This window comes from Thalassophryne amazonica, chromosome 6 (assembly GCF_902500255.1).
Source record: "Thalassophryne amazonica chromosome 6, fThaAma1.1, whole genome shotgun sequence".
Taxonomy (NCBI): domain Eukaryota; kingdom Metazoa; phylum Chordata; class Actinopteri; order Batrachoidiformes; family Batrachoididae; genus Thalassophryne; species Thalassophryne amazonica.
This window is the reverse complement of record NC_047108.1, coordinates 111,381,433-111,402,074: the sequence shown is the minus strand read 5'-3', so window position 1 is coordinate 111,402,074 and position 20,642 is coordinate 111,381,433. Positions and strand designations below refer to the sequence as shown.

General features: G+C 42.6%; 1 protein-coding gene across 1 annotated transcript in view; it reads right to left on the bottom strand.

Moving 5' to 3' along the window:
* tpx2 (TPX2 microtubule nucleation factor) overlaps positions 1-20,167 on the bottom strand; it is a 94,598-nt gene extending 74,431 nt beyond the window's left edge. Inside the window, exons 1-2 of the mRNA XM_034173141.1 lie at positions 20,067-20,167; positions 4,159-4,263 (exon numbers count right to left, since the gene is read on the bottom strand). Coding sequence (XP_034029032.1) covers positions 4,159-4,255 — 97 coding nt within the window. The 5' untranslated portion in view covers positions 4,256-4,263; positions 20,067-20,167. The remainder of the gene's footprint in view (positions 1-4,158; positions 4,264-20,066) is intronic.
* Between the last annotated feature and the right edge of the window lie 475 nt (positions 20,168-20,642).

Genomic DNA, 20,642 nt, shown 5'->3' with positions numbered 1-20,642 from the left:
AAGCGTTTGAGAACTGAGGACACCAATTGTTGAAGCTTTGTAGGTGGAATTCTTTCCCATTCTTGCTTGATGTACGACTTCAGTTGTTCAACAGTCCGGAGTCGCCGTTGTCGTATTTTGCGTTTCATAACGCACCACACATTTTCAGTGGGCAACAGTTCTGGACTGCAATCAGGCCAGTCTAGTACCTGCACCCTTTACTACAAGGCCACTCTGTTGTAAACACGTGCAGAATGTGGCTTGGCATTGTCTTGCTGAAATAAGCAGGGACGTCCCTGAAAAGTTGTTGCTTGTATGGCAGCATGTGTTGCTCCAAAACCTGGATGTACCTTTCAGCATTGATGGTGCCATCACAGATGTGTAAGTTGCCCATGCCATGGGCACTAACACACCACCATACCATCACACATGCTGGCTTCTGAAATTTGTGCTAGTAATCATGTTTTCCTCTTTTGTCTGGAAGACACGATGTCCATGATTTCCAAAAACAACTTGAAACATGGACTCAGACCACAGCACACTTTTCCACTTTGCATCTGTCCATTTGAAATGAGCTCGGGACCAGAGAAGGCGGCGGCGTGTCTGGATGTTGTTGATGTATGGCTTTCGCTTTGCATGGCAGAGATTTAAATTTTCTGAGCCCACGTGGTAAGATCCTTTACACAGTAATGTCAGTTTTTAATGCAGTGCCGCCATTCAATGTTGGTTTTCGGCCTTGCCACTTACATGTAGAAATTTCTCTAGATTCTCTGAATTTTCTGATTATATTATGGCCTGTAGACGATGGAATCCCTAAATTCCTTGCAATTGAACATGGAGAAACATTGTTCTTAAATTGTTGGACTATTTTTTTTCCCCCAGCAAAGATGGGGTGATCAACAGAAGGGTCTAAAAGGAGCATTTTGGGGATGCTCCTTTTAGACCCAATCACGACACTCACCTGTTTCCAATTAACCCGTAGAATGTTCCAAACAGGTGTTCTTTGGGCATTCAACTTTCCCAGTCTTTTGTTGCCCCTGTCCCAGCTTTTTTGACATGTGTTGCAGGCATCCATTTCAAAATGAGCAAATATTTGCACAAAAACAATAAAGTTGATCAGTTTGAACATTAAATATCTTGTCTTTGTGGTGTATTCAATTGAATATAGGTTGAGGATTTGTAAATCATTGTATTCTGTTTTTAAACTTACATTTCACACAACATCCAACTTCATTGGAATTGGGGGTGTACACACTGAACAAAAATATAAATGGAACACTTGTTTTTGCTTTTATCATGAGCTGAACTCAAAAATCTATAACATGTTCTATATACACAAAAGATCAAGTTCTCTCAAAATACTGTTCACAAATCTGTGTTAGTGAGCACTTCTACTTTGCTGAGATAGTCCATCCCACGTCACAGGTGTGGTATATGATGCTCATTAGATTGCATGATTACTGCACAGGGGGGGGTGTCGTCTGGTAGGAATCAGAAAACCAGTCAGTATCTGGTAGTGTGACCAGTGCAACACATCTCATTCACATGGACTTGATCAGTAGCCAAACACCATTGAATGTGAGCATTGCAGGGTAAGAGAAATATTTTTTTGAGCCTACTGGTCAGGACCAATAGCACTAATTTTGTTACTGGTCCGAGGTCATGGCACTAGGTATTTGGAAGCTCAGAGCCTCCGACGGCGAGCCTCAATGCAGCATTAATCATCACATCATGCGTATGTATTCAATCAGTATTGTATTTGTCAATCTACGGCATGATAAAACGTTTTCAGTTTGTGTTGACTGTATGTAAAGTTTGTTTTGTTTTTTATAACTCCAAATCAGAAAGGCTCGGATGATATGAAATATGTGGTGGACACATGATGATCCTGACATTTACTTTGACTTCTATTTACTGCATTTCTGAATGATCGATGTAAATGAAATGTAAGAAATATTCAGTGACTTGGAAATGTTTATGATGAATGTTCATCCCCTAACGTTTCTCTGCAAAATTGGCTTTAAAAATGATTGGTTAATTCTTACATTTAAAATAAATTGCCCTGTCCAAACCTTTTTTTTTCTTGGAAAATGCTGCAGGCCTCAAATGTAGGAATGGATATATATTAAATAAAATAAAGCGGACCTCACAAATCATTAAATATACTGGTTTCATACAGTCTGCTAACAGTGTGGTAATTTATGGTAAATCTGTGTCAGGGAGGTAGTTCTCAAAAACTAAATGTCCATGCTGGAAGGAGACAAGTGAGGGAAGCCACCAAGACAACTCTGAAAGAACTTTTGGCTTCTGAATGTGCGAGTGGAGAAACTGGGAATAATTTAAACTTTTTATATTCATTTTAATGTCAGGGTTGTGGTTGTTTTCTGTTGCATTTCTGAAATTACAAAACTGCTATAAAGAAAAGTGTGAACATTCTATTGTTGTTAAAACTTTGTTGAACAAATGTAAACACCAAACTCTTATAAAGAAGGAAAAAAATTCCTGGACATGTGCAGTAAAATGTTGATATACAGTGAACAGAACAAAGCAGACTGATTTGATGCCCTGTGTTTTTTGAAAATAAGAACAAAATGTAACTTACTTTGAAATAAGTAAAACATATACCTGCAGCCTAATAACTTTGAAAAATAATGAATTAGCAGCTTGTATTTTTATTCTGACTGGAGTTAATTTGAGTGATGATGGAATTCATCCTGTTTTTTTTTTTCTCCTCAGCCATGTTTTGGGCTTGAACATAAAACAACTACATTAATTCACGATCTACAATAAATACCTTTAAAAATTAAAAGCTTATTAAAGTTCAGAGTTCTTACCTGCTTCATGTGATAAATGCTTCTTGCATCGCATTGAGACACTGCTCCATTCAGCCCCCCACACACCTCATTCGAAAAACTCCACATTTTACACGGCTTTGAGCAAGCCGTTCACTGCTTTTTCAGCTGCCTTTTTTGAAAACTGACTGTCCAAATAGAGTCTGGATGGCTTGCTGTCCAAAACTCTGATCTAATCTCGGAATGTCTCAGCACAAGTTTGAAAAAACTATATCGGCAAACTTGTCGAACACCTTAAATCACAAGACCGACAAGATTTTTACCTCGTAGGCAGTCTAGCTGGGGGAAAATGTCTACTAGACATAGGTTAAAAAAAACTTACTGGTCTGTCCTCGCACCAGTGGATTTCTCTACCCATACATTGTCTCATATTGTCTGCATTTATGGCATGTTCACATTGGCCGTCGTGAAACGGTTATACCAGCCATCACAGCAGAATTCCCGTCAGCAGCAACAGAAAACTGGAGGCAAGGATGTTTCAGAACCAACAACAGACAATTTACTACACTAAAACAATTTTAGCATTTTCCACAATGTTATAATAAAACAGGAAATCCTGATTCTAAGCCCAGTTGATAGTTAACTTTTTGTGAGGATACAGATCAATTCCTCTCTGTAATCAATGTCACACAAATTAGTCACATTCACTCGATTAAATCCAGGTAACTTTCTGCACAACAATCCATCTGTGGCTGTCGGTTTTTCCTCTTCATTAAAGATAAACCCCGGGTGTACAGTCTGCCGCTTACAGCCAACATGTGAACACGGCGTAAGTGGTGACAACCAAGCACAGTGCAAATCTTTGTTTGTACAGCTGCCCATCCTTTTTTGAAAACATGCAGCCACTGCAACATAGACACTTTTGTCATTTTATTGGAAGTTAAGTCAGTTTAGTTCAATACAAGATGGTTTCAATTCAGGTCACACAGTATGCACTGGAGGTGTGTGGGCGTGTGTGTCTAAGAGAATTCATTCCATCACTCAACATTGCAAAACATTAATTCAGAGACTGAACAACAGTGAATGCTGCATGATTATTAAAAATAAATAAATAGATAGATAGAAATGTTTGGCAATGGACCTCAGTCTGCAAGACAATCAACTGGCAACAAACTTCTAATGACTCAGTGTCCAGCAGAGATTTTTTTGAGCAGAGTTAAAAGAAAAGGGGAGTGAGAGAACGCAGCGTAATGGCTGAACGCCAAACTTTGTCTTTTTGTATAATTTACGCCCTGGTTTCCAGTTTCTCAGAAGAAACCTGGTATCACATACTGTGACTACAGTCAAACTATGAATACAGAGACCGAAGTGCTGATGACAAACTTACCAAACCAAGTGTCAGCATCATCTACTTTGTCCAAGTCGCCGAAGTCCACAACTTGGGATGGAGCGTCAAATTCATAGTCAACACCACCTTCTGCCATGATAAATCCTGGACCACAGTGGGAAAAGAAATGACAAAACATGAAAAAGAGTCCACCATGAACACGAGTGGAGCCACGTTCTATGGATGAGGGTTAAAGAACTGGCTGTAACTGTGGAACTTCGAGGAAAAGGGACAGCACGGGGTTGTCATGTAGAACAATCGGCTATGCAGAGACATTCTGTCTCCTGTACCCGTCATCAGTGCCCATCTTCAGAGCCAGATTGGACATGGGAGGAAACTCCCACTCAGCTTTGATAAAATGGGCCTCAGTTTATAAAGAAGAAGAAGAAGAAAAAAAAAAAAATTAATTCAACACGTGGATCCCTATTGGATCTGTTGTGGTGGCCTGGAACGAAAAAGGAAAAAAAATCAAAGAGCGCTTCAAGTTGAAAATATTTTCAGAAACACTGTTACTGCCTGCAGTCAGAGCAAAACAACACTTATTACTGCCGCCATTAGCGGATGTAAGGTGTTATGTTTTCAACCCTGTTTGTGAACAGCCTGTAACCCACAATATTTCATATAGTTATGAAATTTTACTGAAGATTCATATCATGACATGACAATTTTTCTAGATAAGTCAAAGGGCAAAGTCAGGGAAAAAAAAAAAAAAAAAAAAAATCACTCCTTTAACGAACAAATTTTCAGAAATTCATAATTCTGTCAAAAAAGAAAACACTTGAGAATGTTATGTAGGATAGTATCCTTTATCAATTGACAAAGTTTGATCTGGATTACAGATGTTGTGCCCATTTAAGATTAACATTAAAACACCATTTAATGTACATTTTAAATGATATCTTAATTAAACATGCGCCAATCACTTATTTGTGACAATGAGGTGCAAACTGGCACTCTGGAACAGACAAAGCTTGATCCGCATCCGATCCGAATTGCAGATATTTGACACTGAAAAGCCCTTTTGCTCTATAATTTGTATTATATTTTAGCTTATGAAAACTCACTTCTAACAGGACTTCAAAAATTTTTTCCAAGATAAAAATTTGTGGAACTGGAAACTAGTGTTGGCAGAGGTGTGCGCTCTAGTTGATGAAGTGTTTGAGGTTTTTCTTTCGTCAGTCACACAAACTCCTGCCGCTGTCCACATCAGCAGCCACAGCAGAATCTGACCTCTACCACAGATTTTTACTCCAACTGATATATATTTGGATAGAACACCTCCAGCAGACATTTGGTCACAAAACGCTCAGATAATGCAAGCCATCAGGCTATTTTAGTGAACCTGATTTGTTAAAAATCTTCCTCAATAAATCATACTTGCACCAGAGATCTGTGCTGCTAGAATTGATTGAATGATTTTTATATATGTAAATACATGGATGACAAGAAAATGAAAATTTATTTCATTTATATAGCACCAAATCACAACAAAGTTGCCTCAAGGCACTTCTAACTAGTAAGGTCTAATCTTACCAACCACAAAGCAAACACACAGGTGACAGTGGGAAGGAAAAACTCCCTCTGAGGAAGAAACCTCAAGCAGACCAGACTCAAATGGGTGACCCTCTGCTTGGGCCATGCTACTGACAAATTACAAAACAATTCACAAAATGAATATACAGGAGATGTTGCCGGTGCACAGAACAGGAGGGTTTCAGAAACAGACACCACATGCATCTCTGAATGGAGTTGCACCTCAGAGAGGAAAAAAACATCCGGCGTCAGAAAGACAACAAGTATAATTTGTCAGCATTAAGCAAGAAGAAAAACAGAAGAAATACTAAGGTGATCGCCAGCCACTAACACTAAACTTCTCTAAAAGGCTTCTTTACAATGCGGTCCATTTAAAAATCAAAAGACAAAATAAAAGAAAATCATAATAATAATAGTAATAGGTTAAATTTTAAACATAGCTATTTTCAAAACATTGTAGTACTGGTATTTGATCAGTATTCAATATGCTGACATACTTGCAGCCTTGCACATACATACAACATAACATGCTGATAGAAGTTTTATATTTGAGACAATATACTTGAATTTTTCTTTTTTTTTGGACTTTGAAAGCTTGCATCTGGTGAATTCTGGGGGTGTTTCAACTAAAGTTTCTCCAGATTTTAAATTCCCCCACCCTAAATTCTGTAAATTTAAATCTCCCAAACCTCCAAATGTCATGATTTGAAAACCGACCACCCCCCAACCGATAAATAATGACTCCTCAGTGTCCTAAAACGTTAAGAGATTATGTTATTTAACCTTACAGTTTGTCATTAATTAAAAGCTTTTGTAACTTAAGTATAAATCTATACTTTTCTGTCCACTGTCATTGTGGTGTAATTTTCAAACTGGCTTCAATGCCTTACACTCAAAGTTATTGTTTACAATATAATACATGTAAAACTACTGATTTTAGGCCTCCCATCGGCTCCTGTCGGTGTTCAGTCGAAACGGGACCCACAAAAACAATAACAATTAACTGACAAAGCAGGTTAATCAAACATGTTCTGCACATTGTTCTGTTAATAATTTTAAAAGACTACTGGTGACGAGATGTCATTCCTGTGAGAGGTATTAAGCCCTCTTTCGCCTGTTTCATGAGTGAATTTAAATAATACTATTCTTCATGTAGATTGAAAAACTGGAAATCTGCTAGTCATCTCACATCAGTTCTCAAAAAACTTGTTTTAAGTCTTACATTGTATGACTTTGCTCCTATCCTCAATGAGTTTGTATTTCTGTACGTTTTTCTGTTAATAAATGAAAAAACATGAGCTCATAAAATTAAGGATAAATAAATAAGTAATCGGCTGTATATGTCCCATAAAAAAAAAAACAATTAACCGACAAAGCAGGTTAATGAAACGTTCTGCACATTTCAGTCTATAGATTCAAATGATTAGCCATCTGAAGCTAACACTAGCCGCTGAGCAGCGCCTTTAGCTGGTCAGCCTGTGAACAAAATAAGACTAAAACTAAACGTCTGTGCGCTGGCGGCTTTTACTCGGGAACATGACGCCGCGGTTTAATCCGAATAAAACCCATAAATAACTAAATCTTACCTGAAAAGCAGCGGCCACGGCCTCACAACACAAAACAAACACCGCGCGACGAGCGGTTTAAATCCCGCCCCTCTGGTTTGAACCAGCCAATGGCTGCAGCCCGGTTCGCTTGAGTCTCCTCGCTGCCGTGATATGCTGCCACCTGCAGGACTGGAGGCTGATCTCAAGCTATTTGCTATCTTCACAACACCTGAACATGAACGAGCGAAGCTCGTCAGCATCTCACCATGTCATTTAGGTCCTTCAGACTATTTTGAGTAAATGCTTCAAGGGAGCATTAGCATGGCAAAAACCTTTCAGCTCCGCCCCGCAGACCCCTGCCTTTTTAAGCATTTTTCTTTATTTGCTTCTCACATGCCTGCAAAAGCTCCTCACCATCTAACCATGTGTTTTAGGTCCTTCAGACTTTTTTCAGTAAAATGGTTCTTGGCGGCATTGACCAAAACCTTTCATCGTCTGGAGGGACTCTGCTCCCCATACTCCCCACCTTTTTAAGCATTTTCCTTATTTTGCCTTTTATATTCTGGAGGAGCTCTGCCCCCCCGCCCCCCAACCCCCCCATACTCCCCACCTTTTTAAGCATTTTTCTTTTTTTGCTTTTCAGCTGACCCCCCTAATTACAGCCCACTTAACTCCCCTACCACTTTAAGCATTTTTTTTTAAATGTAGATGTAAATTATTCAAGGTTTTTAGCTAGTTGACAGTAGGGCTGTACAATATGGCCAAATTATTGCATCTCAATATTGTCATATAAATGTCACTTATAAACATGCTGTCTCACAAATCCAACAAGACCAAGCATTCATGATATGCACAATCTTAAGGCTACGATATTGGGCTATTAGTAAAAAAAAAAAAAAAAAAAAAAAAAGTAGAAAAGGGGGTGTTCACAATAATAGTAGCATCTGCTGTTGATGCTACAAACTCAAAACTATTATGTTCAAACTGATATTTTAGCAATCCTGTGAATCACTAAACTAGTATTTAGTTGTATAACCACAGTTTATCGTGATTTCTTCACATCTCCGAGGCAATCATTTTGTTGGTTTGGAACCAAGATTTTGCTCGTTTACTAGTGTGCTTGGGGTCATTGTCTTGTTGAAATACTCATTTCAAGGGCATGACCTCTTCAAGTATTGTGACATATCCAAACTGATCCATGATACCTGGTATGTGATATATAGGCCCAGCACCACAGTAGGAGAAACATGCCCATATCATGATGCTTGCACCACCATGCTTCACTGTCTTCACTGTGAACTGTGGCTTGAATTCAGAGTTTGGGGGTCGTCTCAAACTGTCTGCCGCCCTTGAACCCAAAAAGAACAATTTTACTCTCATCAGTCCACAAAATATTCCTCCATTTCTCTTTAAGCCAGTTGATGTGTTCTTTGGCAAATTGTAACCTCTTCTGCACGTCTTTTATTTAACAGAGACTTTATGGGGGATTCTTGCAAATAAATTAGCTTCACACAGGCGTCTTCTAACTGTCACAGCACTTTCAGGTAACTCCAGACTGTCTTTGATCATCCTGGAGCTGATCAATGGGTGAGTCTTTGTTATTCTGGTTATTCTTCTATCCATTTTGATGGTTGTTTTCTGTTTTCTTCCACGCATTTCTGTTTTGGGTTTTTTTTGTCCATTTTTAAAGCATTGGAGATCATTGTAGATGAACAGTCTATAATTTTTTGCATCTGTGTATAAGTTTTCCCCTCACCAATCAACTTTTTAATCAAACTACACTGTTCTTCTGAACAGTGTCTTGAACGTACCATTTTCCTCAGGCTTTCAAAGAGAAAAGCATGTTCAACAGGTGCTGGCTTCACCCTTAAATAGGGGACACCTGATTAACACCTGTTTGTTCCACAAAATTAAACTCACTGACTGAATGCCACACTACTATTATTGTGAACACCCCCTTTTCTACTTTTTTTTTTTTTTTTTTTTTTTTTACTAAGAGCCCAATTTCATAGCCTTAAGAGTGTCCATATCATGAATGCTTGCTTGGTCTTGTTGGATTTGTGAGAATCTACTGAATCTACTGGTACCTTGTTTCTCATGTAACAATAAGAAATATACTCAAAAGCTGGATTAATCTTTTTAGTCACATAGCACTACTATTATTCTGAACACTACTGTACCTTACTGAATTTTTATATCAATATGATATGATTATGATTTGACACTAAGTGCAGCAACAGTGAAAATTAAACATTCTTAAACAAAACATTAATAATACCACACTCATTTTGCATTCATCATAAGGTTAGGATACTGTGCCCTCCAAAAGTATTGGAACACTTGGAATTTCACACATTTTAATTTGTTTATGCCATTTTAAATACAAGAAATAAATAAAAAATATATATAAAAATTTCTAAAATTATCTTCCTCAAACTCAAACTGAAGGCAAATCTCTAAAACTTGCTAAAACCTGTAAATAATAATCAGTTTTATTGCCAGTTTTCTTTAGATAAGTCAGGGAATGGAAACGAACATTTTCAAGTCACTGAATGTGTCTTGGACTTTATTTACATCAATTATGAAGAAATATTAAAGTTTCTTTCACCAAAACATCAAATCTAGGCTTTCATCTCAAATGTACTTTCTGTCAAATTGTATGTGAACTTTCAGGTCTTCTTTCTAAGAAAATCCTCCTCTACACCACTTCATCAGGAAGCTGGATTTTATATTTTTAATTAATTTATATCAATTTGTAGAGATTTGCTTTCAGTTTGAGTTAAGGAAGATAATGTTAGGAAAAAAAGAGTATTTGAAATGGAATAAACAAATTAAAATGCGTGAAATTCCAAGTGTTCCAATACCTTTGAGGGCAACGGAGAAACAGTGAGGAGCAGCATATTACATCTCATATAAGAGGTCTCTTAGAAAAGTATCCGACCTTATTATTTTTTTCAAAAACCATATGGATTTGAATCACGTGTGATTACATCAGACATGCTTGAACCCTCGTGGGCATGCGAGAGTTTTTTCACGCCTGTCGGTTACGTCATTCGCCTGTGGACAGTCTTTGAGTGAGGAGTCGTCCACCCGCTCGTCGATTTTTTTCATTGTTTAGGAATGGCTCAGAGACTGTTGCTTTGTTTGATAAAAAATTTTTCAAAACTGTAAGGCACAACTGAGTTGACACCATTCAATAAATTCAGCTGGTTTTCGGTAAAAATTTTAACGGCTGATGAGAGATTTTGGTCTGGTAGTGTCGCTTTAAGGACGGTCCACGGCGCCTGACGGCGATCTGCGCTTCGAGGCGGCAGCGCCTCGCCGTTTCAAGTTGAAAACTTCCACATTTCAGGCTCTGTTGACGCAGTAAGTCGTCAGAGAACAGAGAACTTTCAGAAGAAGTCGGCATGAGGAGTTTATTCGGACATTCCATTGTTAACGGTCATTTTGTAATGAAAGAACGTGCGGGCAGAGTCGCATGTCGGGCTGGACCCGACCGCGGGGGGTCGCGGCAGGAAAAACACCTCCGTTGGAAATCTTAACGGGCAAGTTGGAACATGCCCAAGCTGTTAAACAATTTCTCAGTTACTCACTTGTTGAAAGCCATTAAAAGCCGCCTGAATTCTACAAATGGTTTTCAACACGGAGGTGTTTTTCCTGTCGCGGCGCACACAGATTTGCCGAGTCGTCACGGAAACGACTCCGCGAATTTGCGCGTACGTCTTTCATTAAAAAAATGTCCTTAAACAGTGGAATGTCCGCATAAATTCCTCATGCCGGCCTCTTCTGAATCTTCTCTGTTCTCTCACGATGTCCTGGGTGAATTAAGCCTTAAATTAGGATGTTTTCAGCTCGAAACAGGCCGAGACAGCGCCTGGAAGCGCTGCACAACGTCCCGCTGCATGGAAAGTCCTTACACCGACAGAAACACCCCATAATCTCTCAGCCGTTAAACTTTTCACAGAAAACCAGCTTAATTTCTCGAATAGTGTCCACTCAGATATTCCTCACAGGTCCAGAAAAAATTTTGATAAAGCAACGCGCGCCGTCTCGAGCAGCGTGTGAAACAAAGGAATTCAGCCGAGAGGGCGGGACCACATCTCACTCAAGGCCTGCCCACAGGGAAATGACGTCACCGACACGCGTGAAAACGCATGCGCACGAGGGTTCAAGCATGATTGGTGTAATCGCATGTCATTCAAATCCATATAGTTAAAAAAAAAAATAAAGGTCGGTTTATTATCCAAGAGACCTCGTATAGTGCAGCAGATAAGAGACTATTTAGAGTGGAATCCTGCAAATGGTGATGCAAGAATTCAAATTCGGCACAAATAATCCATAGACATGAACTCTTTAAAGAACTGATTGGCCACTTGAATTTTCAATAGGCAGCCAGGTAGGGGTCAACTGAAGAATTACACAGGGGTCAAAATTAAAAGATGCTCCAATAATATAGAAAACTACACCACATTATTTGTCTGATCATAAAGATTCCAAAAAGGTATAGTTTGGACTATCTGTGACTGAATGTTATGGAGTTATGAGGTAAAAGCAAGAATGGTGACAAAGGTCAGTTTCAGTTTGTACAGGGGTCAAAAGTTACAGTCGCTCCATTAATTTTGCTCCAGCTTTATTTGTGCTGAATTTGAAGCTTGTATCACCATTTGAAGGATTGTTTCAGTTATCTGATGCACTAATAAGCCAACAGAGCATGAACCACCTGCTGTCTGTTAGCTTAAACATGTGCATCTAAGGCGACCTGAATTAAAGGAGAAATGCTGGATTTAATAACCTGGACCTCATTTCTGGCATAACATTCGGTAGTTTACTCACCAATATAAGTTTGGTGTGATTAGAAGTACATAGTTCAAACGATGTGTTCAGTTCAAATTTGAAGCAAACATTTTTTTTCTTCTACTAAGGTGGATTAGAACTTTTTATGGTACACAGCATCAACTACTGGACAGGAGGAACCTAGCAGACATGTGGTGCCGTGACATGTCAATCATCTGTGTCCAATCAGATTTCAGGGGAGTCCAGTGAAACCCTGGCCTCCACTGTAGCACCACCAATGCCAGGAAGCATTCAACATTTGACATTTCCTGTTTCACTGACTGAAAATTTGGCACTTCCTGTTTGAGTGTGAGCTTGCCACTGAGTTCCATGAGATTGCATGGGATCTCGTCTGTCAATCCAGGAAGAGTTTGACATTTGAACATTTCCTGTTTTACTGTGGATTTAAAATTTGGCACTTCCTGTTTAGGACACCGTGTGCCATGAGCTCATAATGGTGAGAGGATCCAAGATGGCGGAGTGAGCAGTCACACTTTGCAGGCTCCGGTATTCATTTTTTTCTATCAATCCTTGAGTGCAAACTAGTGCGCATTTTACAACTTTTAGCAGTTCATCTGGAAACCTTTGAAAACTGTGTGGATGGAATACGAAGTCAAGAAGATTTCTAACAAGTTGTCAAGTTTAACTAAGCCAGATGCAATGGCAATTCTCCCCATCCTAAAAAGATGCCAGAGTCTGTCAAGAAATGCATATGTTCTGTGGGCCGCTGAAGAGGAGGTACTGCTGGCCCACCACCAGAGGGCGCCCTGCCTGAAGTGCAGGCTTCAGGCACCAGAGGGCGTCGGAGCAACCGGGAGTGACAGCTGTCACTCATCACCACAGCACCATAAAAGCCGGGCAGCAACTCCACCTCGCTGCCGACATATCATCTACTAAACTAGGTAATATTCTCTGCTGTGTCTGAACGTTGACTTACGTGTGATCTGTTTGCAGCTGTTGTCCTGTGGTGCCCTGTCAGCTGGGTTGGCGGTCAGTGAGAGTGCCAACGTCTTCGCCTCTCACTCCAACCAGATAAGTGGTAACAGGAGCTGCTGTCGTGTTCCTATTTCGGAGGTGCTCCCTCCCGGAAGAACTGTTTTTCTCTGTTTGAGGATTTATCCACACACCCACCATTAACTGTCTCTGCTTCCTGCCAGCAGTACCAGGTCTGACAGCTGGAGACGGTGGCCACCTGGAGATTCAGAGCTTGTCGGCTCCGGTGTTCTTCAGACCCGTTGGCGGCGGAAGTCGTGTGGGACCCGGCTCTTCTCTGGACAGACGTCTTCTATCCTCAAGCCTGCCCACACATCTCTTTTTTTGTACAATTGATTATCGTTCTCAAACTGCATTTGTCTGTATTCCGTTGTGCACATTTCGCAACATTAAACTGTTATATTTTGATTTATCCATTGTCCGTTCATTTACGCCCCCTGTTCTGGGTCCGTGTCACTACACTTTCCCAACAGGATATCTCGGCCAACGTCATGGATCCCGAGGGGCGTCAACCATCGGATGAAACAAAAAATGGTAACGCTAGGTGCACAGGCGCGTTAGGTTAGCTGCAGCAAATCTTAACCGCCTTCACTGTTCGGTTGGACTTGGTAACTGAGCAGAACGTTATACTCAATTGGAGGATGGAGGCTCTCACCGCTCGGGTGGAAGCGCACACACAGGGAGCTGCTGCAGCGCCTCCTCCTGCTGACCAAGTGCCAAAAACAGACATTCCAGTGGTCGTTCAACGAACCCCCCTGTCACCTGAAGCATACATAAGCCCTCCGGAGCCGTACGGAGGTTGTGTCGAGACGTGTGCAGACTTCTTAATGCAGTGTTCGCTCGTCTTTTCACAGCGTCCCGTCATGTACGCGTCAGATGCAAGCCGGGTGGCTTATGTAATAAATCTGCTTCGAGGAGAGGCACGCGCCTGGGCTACGGCGCTCTGGGAGCAGAATTCGCGGCTCCTAACAACATATGCTGGGTTTGTGCGGGAGTTCAAGCAAGTGTTTGATCACCCCAATAGAGGCGAGACTGCTTCGAACGTGCTGCTGTCGATGAGACAGGGGCGTCGGAGTGCAGCCAAGTATGCAGTCAACTTCCGCATCGCGGCAGCGAGGTCCGGCTGGAATAACGTTGCACTCCGCGCTGCCTTCATAAACGGACTGTCTCCGGTCCTGAAGGAGCATCTGCTGGCTAAGGAAGAACCGCGGGATTTTGACGGGCTTGTCGACCTGGTTATACGGTTAGACAACCGATTAGAAGAACACCGTCGGGAGCGGGGCGAAGGGCGTGGCCGGGCACGAGCCGTCCCTCTTCCTTCCGGGTCCGAAAGGGTGCCGCCGTGTGGCAACAGCTCCCCCTGCTGACGAAGCTATGGACACGAGCAGGGCCAAAGTTAAATCAGATGACAGACAACAGAGGATGGCACGCGGGGAGTGTTTTTTCTGTGGCTCGACTGAGCACATACAGAGGAATTGCCCCAAGCAGTTAAAACTACAACACCCGCCCTTAGAGACTGGGCAGGTGGGTCATAAAACTCACGTGGGGAAACCCCATAAATCCGCACGCATCCCAGTCACGATCCTGAGTGGGGATCTAACCCTTCACGCCCCAGCACTGGTGGACACGGGGTCGGAAGGGAATCTGCTGGACAGCAAATGGGCAAAGGAAGTTGGGCTCCCTCTAGTGGCCCTACCTTCACCATTGAAGGTAGGGCCACTAGAGGGAGCCCCTACCATTGAAGGTAGGGGCACTAGATGGCACCTATCTCCCATTAATCACGCACCAGAGACAGCCTGTCACATTAGTTGTGTCTGGGAATCACAGGGAGGAGATTGTGTTTTGTGTAACACCTTCTACCTCCCGAGTGATTTTGGGCTTTCCATGGATGGTAAAGCACAATCTCCGGATAGATTGGCCGTCTGGGGTTGTGACGCAGTGGAGCGAAACCTGCCACCGGGAATGTTTAGGATCCTCGGTTCCACCCGGTGTGACAGCTAATGAGGAGGTCAAAGGTCCCCTCAATTTGACAGCGGAGCCTGAGGAGTACCACGATCTTGCTGATGTCTTCAGCAAAGATCTGGCACTCACTCCCCCCGCACCGGCCATACGATTGCGCCATTGATTTGATCCCGGGCGTTGAGTACCCGTCCAGCAGGCTGTACAACCTCTCATGTCCAGAACACGAATCAATGGAGACCTACATCCGGGACTCGTTAGCTGCCGGGTTGATCCGGAACTCCACCTCCCCGATGGGTGCAGGTTTCTTTTTTTGTGGGCAAGAAGGACGGTGGACTCCATCCATGCATCGATTACAGAGGGCTGAACGAAATTACGGTTCGCAACCGATACCCGTTACCTCTGTTGGATTTGGTGTTCACGCCCCTGCATGGAGCCCAAATTTTCACCAAACTTGATCTTAGGAATGCGTACCACCTGGTTTGGAAGAGAGACGAGTGGAAGACGGCATTTAACACCCCCTTAGGTCACTTTGAGTACATGGTCATGCCGTTCGGCCTCACCAATGCGCCCGCGATGTTCCAAGCTTTGGTTAATGACGTCTTGCGGGACTTCCTGCATCGGTTTGTCTTCGTATATCTAGACGATATACTCATCTTCTCCCCGGATCCTGAGACCCATGTCCAGCATGTACGTCAGGTCCTGCAGTGGTTGTTGGAGAACCGGCTGTTTATGAAGGGTGAGAAGCGCGAGTTCCACCGCACTTCTTTGTCCTTCCTGGGGTTCATAATCTCCTCCAACTCCGTCGCCCCTGATCTGGCCAAGATTGCGGTGCTGAGAGACTGACCCCAACCAACAAGCCGTAGGAAGCTGCAACAGTTCCTCTGCTTTGCAAATTTCTACAGGAGGTTCATTAAGGGTTACAGTCAGGTGGTCAGTCCCTTGACAGCCCTGACCTCCCCCAAAGTCCCCTTCACCTGGTCGGATCGGTGCGAAGCCGCGTTTAGGGAGTTGAAACGCCGGTTCTCTACTGCGCCAGTTCTGGTGCAGCCCGATCCTAACCGCCAGTTTATAGTCAAAGTGGATGCCTCTGACTCAGGGATTGGAGCCGTGCTGTCCCAGAGCAGGGAGTCCGATAAGGTCCTCCACCCCTGTGGCTATTTTTCCCGCAGGTTAACCCCGGCTGAGCAAAACTGACGTGGGCAATCGAGAACTCCTTGCGGTGAAAGAGGCTCTTGAGGAGTGGAGACACCTGTTGGAGGGAGCTGCGGTTCCATTCACGGTTTTCACTGACCATCGGAACCTGGAGTACATCCGGACCGCCAAGCGTCTGAACCCCAGGCAAGCCCGCTGGTCATTGTTCTTCGGGCGCTTTGACTTCCAGATCACCTACCGCCCCAGGACCAAGAACCAAGGATCTGACGCCTTGTCCCGGGTTCACCAAAACCAAGCTGTCAGATCCCACGGAAACCATCATCCCCGATTCCACTGTCGTGGCCACACTCACCTGGGACATGGAGAAGACCATCCGGGAGGCCCTGGAACGGAACCCATCGGGGTGCCCTCGGTCCAGGCCCACCTCAGGAGGTGCCGTCGGGTGTGGCGTACTGCCCGCTCTGCCCTGCTGAAAGCCCGGATGAGGGCCAAGGCCCATGCAGACCGCCGGCGTTCCCCGGCCCCTGTATACCAGCCCGGGCAGGAGGTTTGGCTATCCTCCAAAGACATCCCACTACAAGTGGAATCCCGCAAACTCCAGGACAGATGTATTGGACCGTTTCCCATCCTCAAAGTCCTCAGTCCGGCCGCAGTGAAGCTGAAACTACCAGCTTCACTGCGGATCCATCCTGTCTTTCATGTGTCACGGATCAAGCCCTACCGCACTTCACCACTCTGCACCCCCGGACCGGTGCCGCCTCCTGCCCAGATCATTGACGGAGAGCCGGCATGGACAGTACGCCGGCTCCTGGACGTCCGTCGGAAGGGCCGGGGGTTCCAGTACTTGGTGGACTGGGAGGGGTATGGACCTGAGGAATGCTCCTGGGTGAAGAGGAGCTTCATCCTGGACCCGGCCCTCCTGGCCGACTTCTACACCCTACACCCCGACAAGCCTGGTCGGGCGCCGGGAGGCGCCCGTTGGGGAGGGGTCCTGTTGTGTGGGCCGCTGAAGAGGAGGTATTGCTGGCACACCACCAGAGGGCGCCCTGCCTGAAGTGTGGGCTTCAGGCACGAGAGGGCGTCGGAGCAACCGGGAGACAGCTGTCACTCATCAACAGCACCAGCTGTCACTCATCACCACAGCACCATAAAAGCCGGGCAGCAACTCCACCTTGCTGCCGAGATATCATCTACTAAACTTCAAAGAAGACAGGGAAGCTCGCAAGAAGCTGTGGCCGCTGGTGCGGGATGCCGGAGAGAGAGGACACAAAGAGCTTTTCTGAGGGAAGGATATGTGCTGATCAACAACAGAAGAGTCGATTCCAAATAGACAGAGCTCATCATTTGGAAAGTTTGTTGTTCTAATTCACCTATTTAATTTGAGCGGTACAATGCACCTTATTTGACTGTAGTTAAGGAAAAGAACTCTCATTCCTGCGCATCTTATGATTCATCAGGTATATTTTATTTCCTTAAATGCAAGGGGGCTTAAAAACAATGTGAAGCAGAAAGCTCTTTCTTTTGTGTAAGGAGCAAAAAACTAGTTGTGTTTTTCTAAAATAACGCATTCTGTTGAAGATACTAATTTTTGGAAGTTACAATGGGGTGAGTCCATTTTTGTCAGCCACGGAACGTCACGCAGCTGGTGTTATGGTACTGTTTAACAGATTTCCTGGTAAAATAATTAACCATGAGAGTAACCTACGTCGAGTTTTTCTCCCAACGCAGCAGTATGTTGAGAGCTACACGCGTAGGACGGAAGAAATTAAACATGTTCAATTTTCTTCGGCGTAACGCGCTGGACACAGTTTTAAGCAGGTCTGCGCAGCACAGCGTTACTGCATGCAAGCTTGTGCAACACGGCACTCCTGTACACAACCAAGAACTGAGTGCTCCATCCAGAGGAATCAGCTGAGAACAGGATCACACAGCCCACAGCACCTGTGTGTGCTCAGAACAGGGAATCGAACCTCAACTCAGAAATCCAGAAACAGCAGGACCTGTGAGTTTAAAATAAAAGTGCCGTCGCTGCATGTCAGGGCGCTCATCAAACATCCTGATCGATCAGTTCTAATCAAACCTGAAAACAGCTGTGACTCTTTAAAATAAAAGCCCCGTCGCTGCATGTCGGTGCGATCAAATGCCCTGATCGATCAGGTCTGATCAAACCTGAATACGCGCTGTGACTTTTTAAAATAAAAGCCTCGTTGCTGCATGTCATAATTCTTACAAGGCATTCGATGCGATTGAACATGTCTTTCTGTTAAATGCTCTAAAGTTTTTGGGCTTTGGGGATAATTTTTGTGCATTAATTAAGATGTTTTATAGCGATATCTACAGCTCAGTTTCATTAAATTCGGGGCTTACTTCAATATTTAAGAGCCAGCAAGGTATTCATCAGGGCTGCCCCATTTCTCCCAAATTGTCCATTTTGACTACCCAATTGTTAGCCCTTCAAATTAATAATAGTCCTGAATTTCAGGGAATTAATATTTTTGACAAAAAATACAAGATAAGTCAGTTTGCTGATGATACAATATTGTTTTTAAAAAATAAGATAGTTAGGAGAGCCATTAATATAATTTCATTATTATCAAAGGCCTCAGATTTAGGGTTTAACATTAAAAAATGTGAGATTCTTCTCATTCATAATTGTATACATAAAAACATTTCAGTCAGGGTGGAAAATGAAATTAAATATTTGGGAATATTAGTATCTAAAGATATAATTAGAGGAGAAGAAGTTAACATATCAGATCGCTTAGTAGATATGAAAAAAGTCTTAGCCACTGGTTGACAAGAGACTTGACTATTTTTGGCAGAAACATGTTGACCAAAGCAGATGGCATTTCCAAGGTTGTCTATCCATGTTTCTATGTTTATATCACAACAAAATATAAAGAAAGCTAACTCAATTAGTTTTCAGTTTTTGTGGAAAAACAAGACTCATGATATTAAAAGGTCTAAATTAATTAAAAGATTCGAGATAGGTAGCATTAATGCACTGGATTTTGAAGCCATGGTTGGTACATTTAGGACCAAATGACTAAAAACCTTTATCACGCAACAAGATTCAGTGTGGTTTCATATCCCTTTTTCAATTTTTAAACAGCTGGGTGGAATTGAATTTCTTATGAAATGTGACTTTGAAATTAGTAAGATTCCTGTTAAACTATTAAACTTTCACAAACAAATTCTTCACTTCTGGAAAATAATATTTCAACATAATTGCTCTCCTCATTGGTCCATCTTATGGAATAACAGGGTAATCACAGCTGGCAGGAAGTCAATATTTATAAGAGATTGGTATGACAAAGCTATTATTTTTGTAAAGGATCTTCTGAATGTCATGGAAATCTTTCTCTTTCGCCTGTTTCATGCTATTCTTCATGTAGACTGGAAATCTGCTAGTCATCTCACATCAGTTCTCAACTTGTTTTAAGTCTTACATCGTATGACTTTGCTCCTATGTTGTGTATTTATTTTATTTATTATATGCGCCCCCTTATCTTATAATTTGTAATTATGACATCTTTAATGAGTTTGTATTTCTGTACGTTGCTCTCTGTTAATAAATGAAAAAAACATGAGCTCATAAAAAAATAAAGGATAAATAAATAAGTAATCGTCTGTATATGTCCCATTAAAAGCAATAATTAACCGACAAAGCAGGTTAATCAAACATGTTCTGCACATTTCAGTCTATAGATTAAAATGATTAGCCATCTGAAGCTAACACTAGCCGCTGAGCAGCGCCTTTAGCTGGTCAGCCTGTGAACAAAATAAAAGACGAAAACTAATAACAGCGTCTGTGCGCTGGCGGCCTTTACTCGGGAACATGACGCCGCGGTTTAATCCGAATAAAAAACATAAATAACTAAATCTTACCTGAAAAGCAGCGGCCACGGACTCACAGCAGAAAACAAACACCGCGCGACGAGCGGTTTAAATCCCGCCCCTCTGGTTTGAACCAGCCAATGGCTGCAGCCCGGTTCGCTTGAGTCTCCTCGCTGCCGTGATTTTTCAATTTCAATTTATTTTCATTTATATAGCGCCAAATCACAACAGAGTTGCTCCAAGGCGCTTCACACAAGTAAGGCCTAACCTTACTAACACCAAGAGCAGCAGTGGTAAGGAAAAACTCCCTCTGAGGAAGAAACCTCAAGCAGACCGGACTCAAAGGGGTGACCCTCTGCTTGGGCCATGATACAGACACAAATTACAGAAACAATTCACAAAACGAAAATACAGGAAATTCTGGTGGTGCACAGAACAGGAAGGTCTCAAGCACAAATACCACACCCATCTCAAGATGGAGCTGCACCTTAAACAGAGAGAAAAAACAGAATCAGGCATCACAAAGACAAGAAATACAGTATAATTTGTCAGCATTAAACAACAAGAAAAACAGGAAATACGAAGGTAATCGCCGGCCACTAGCCCTAAGCTTCACTAAAAGACCCA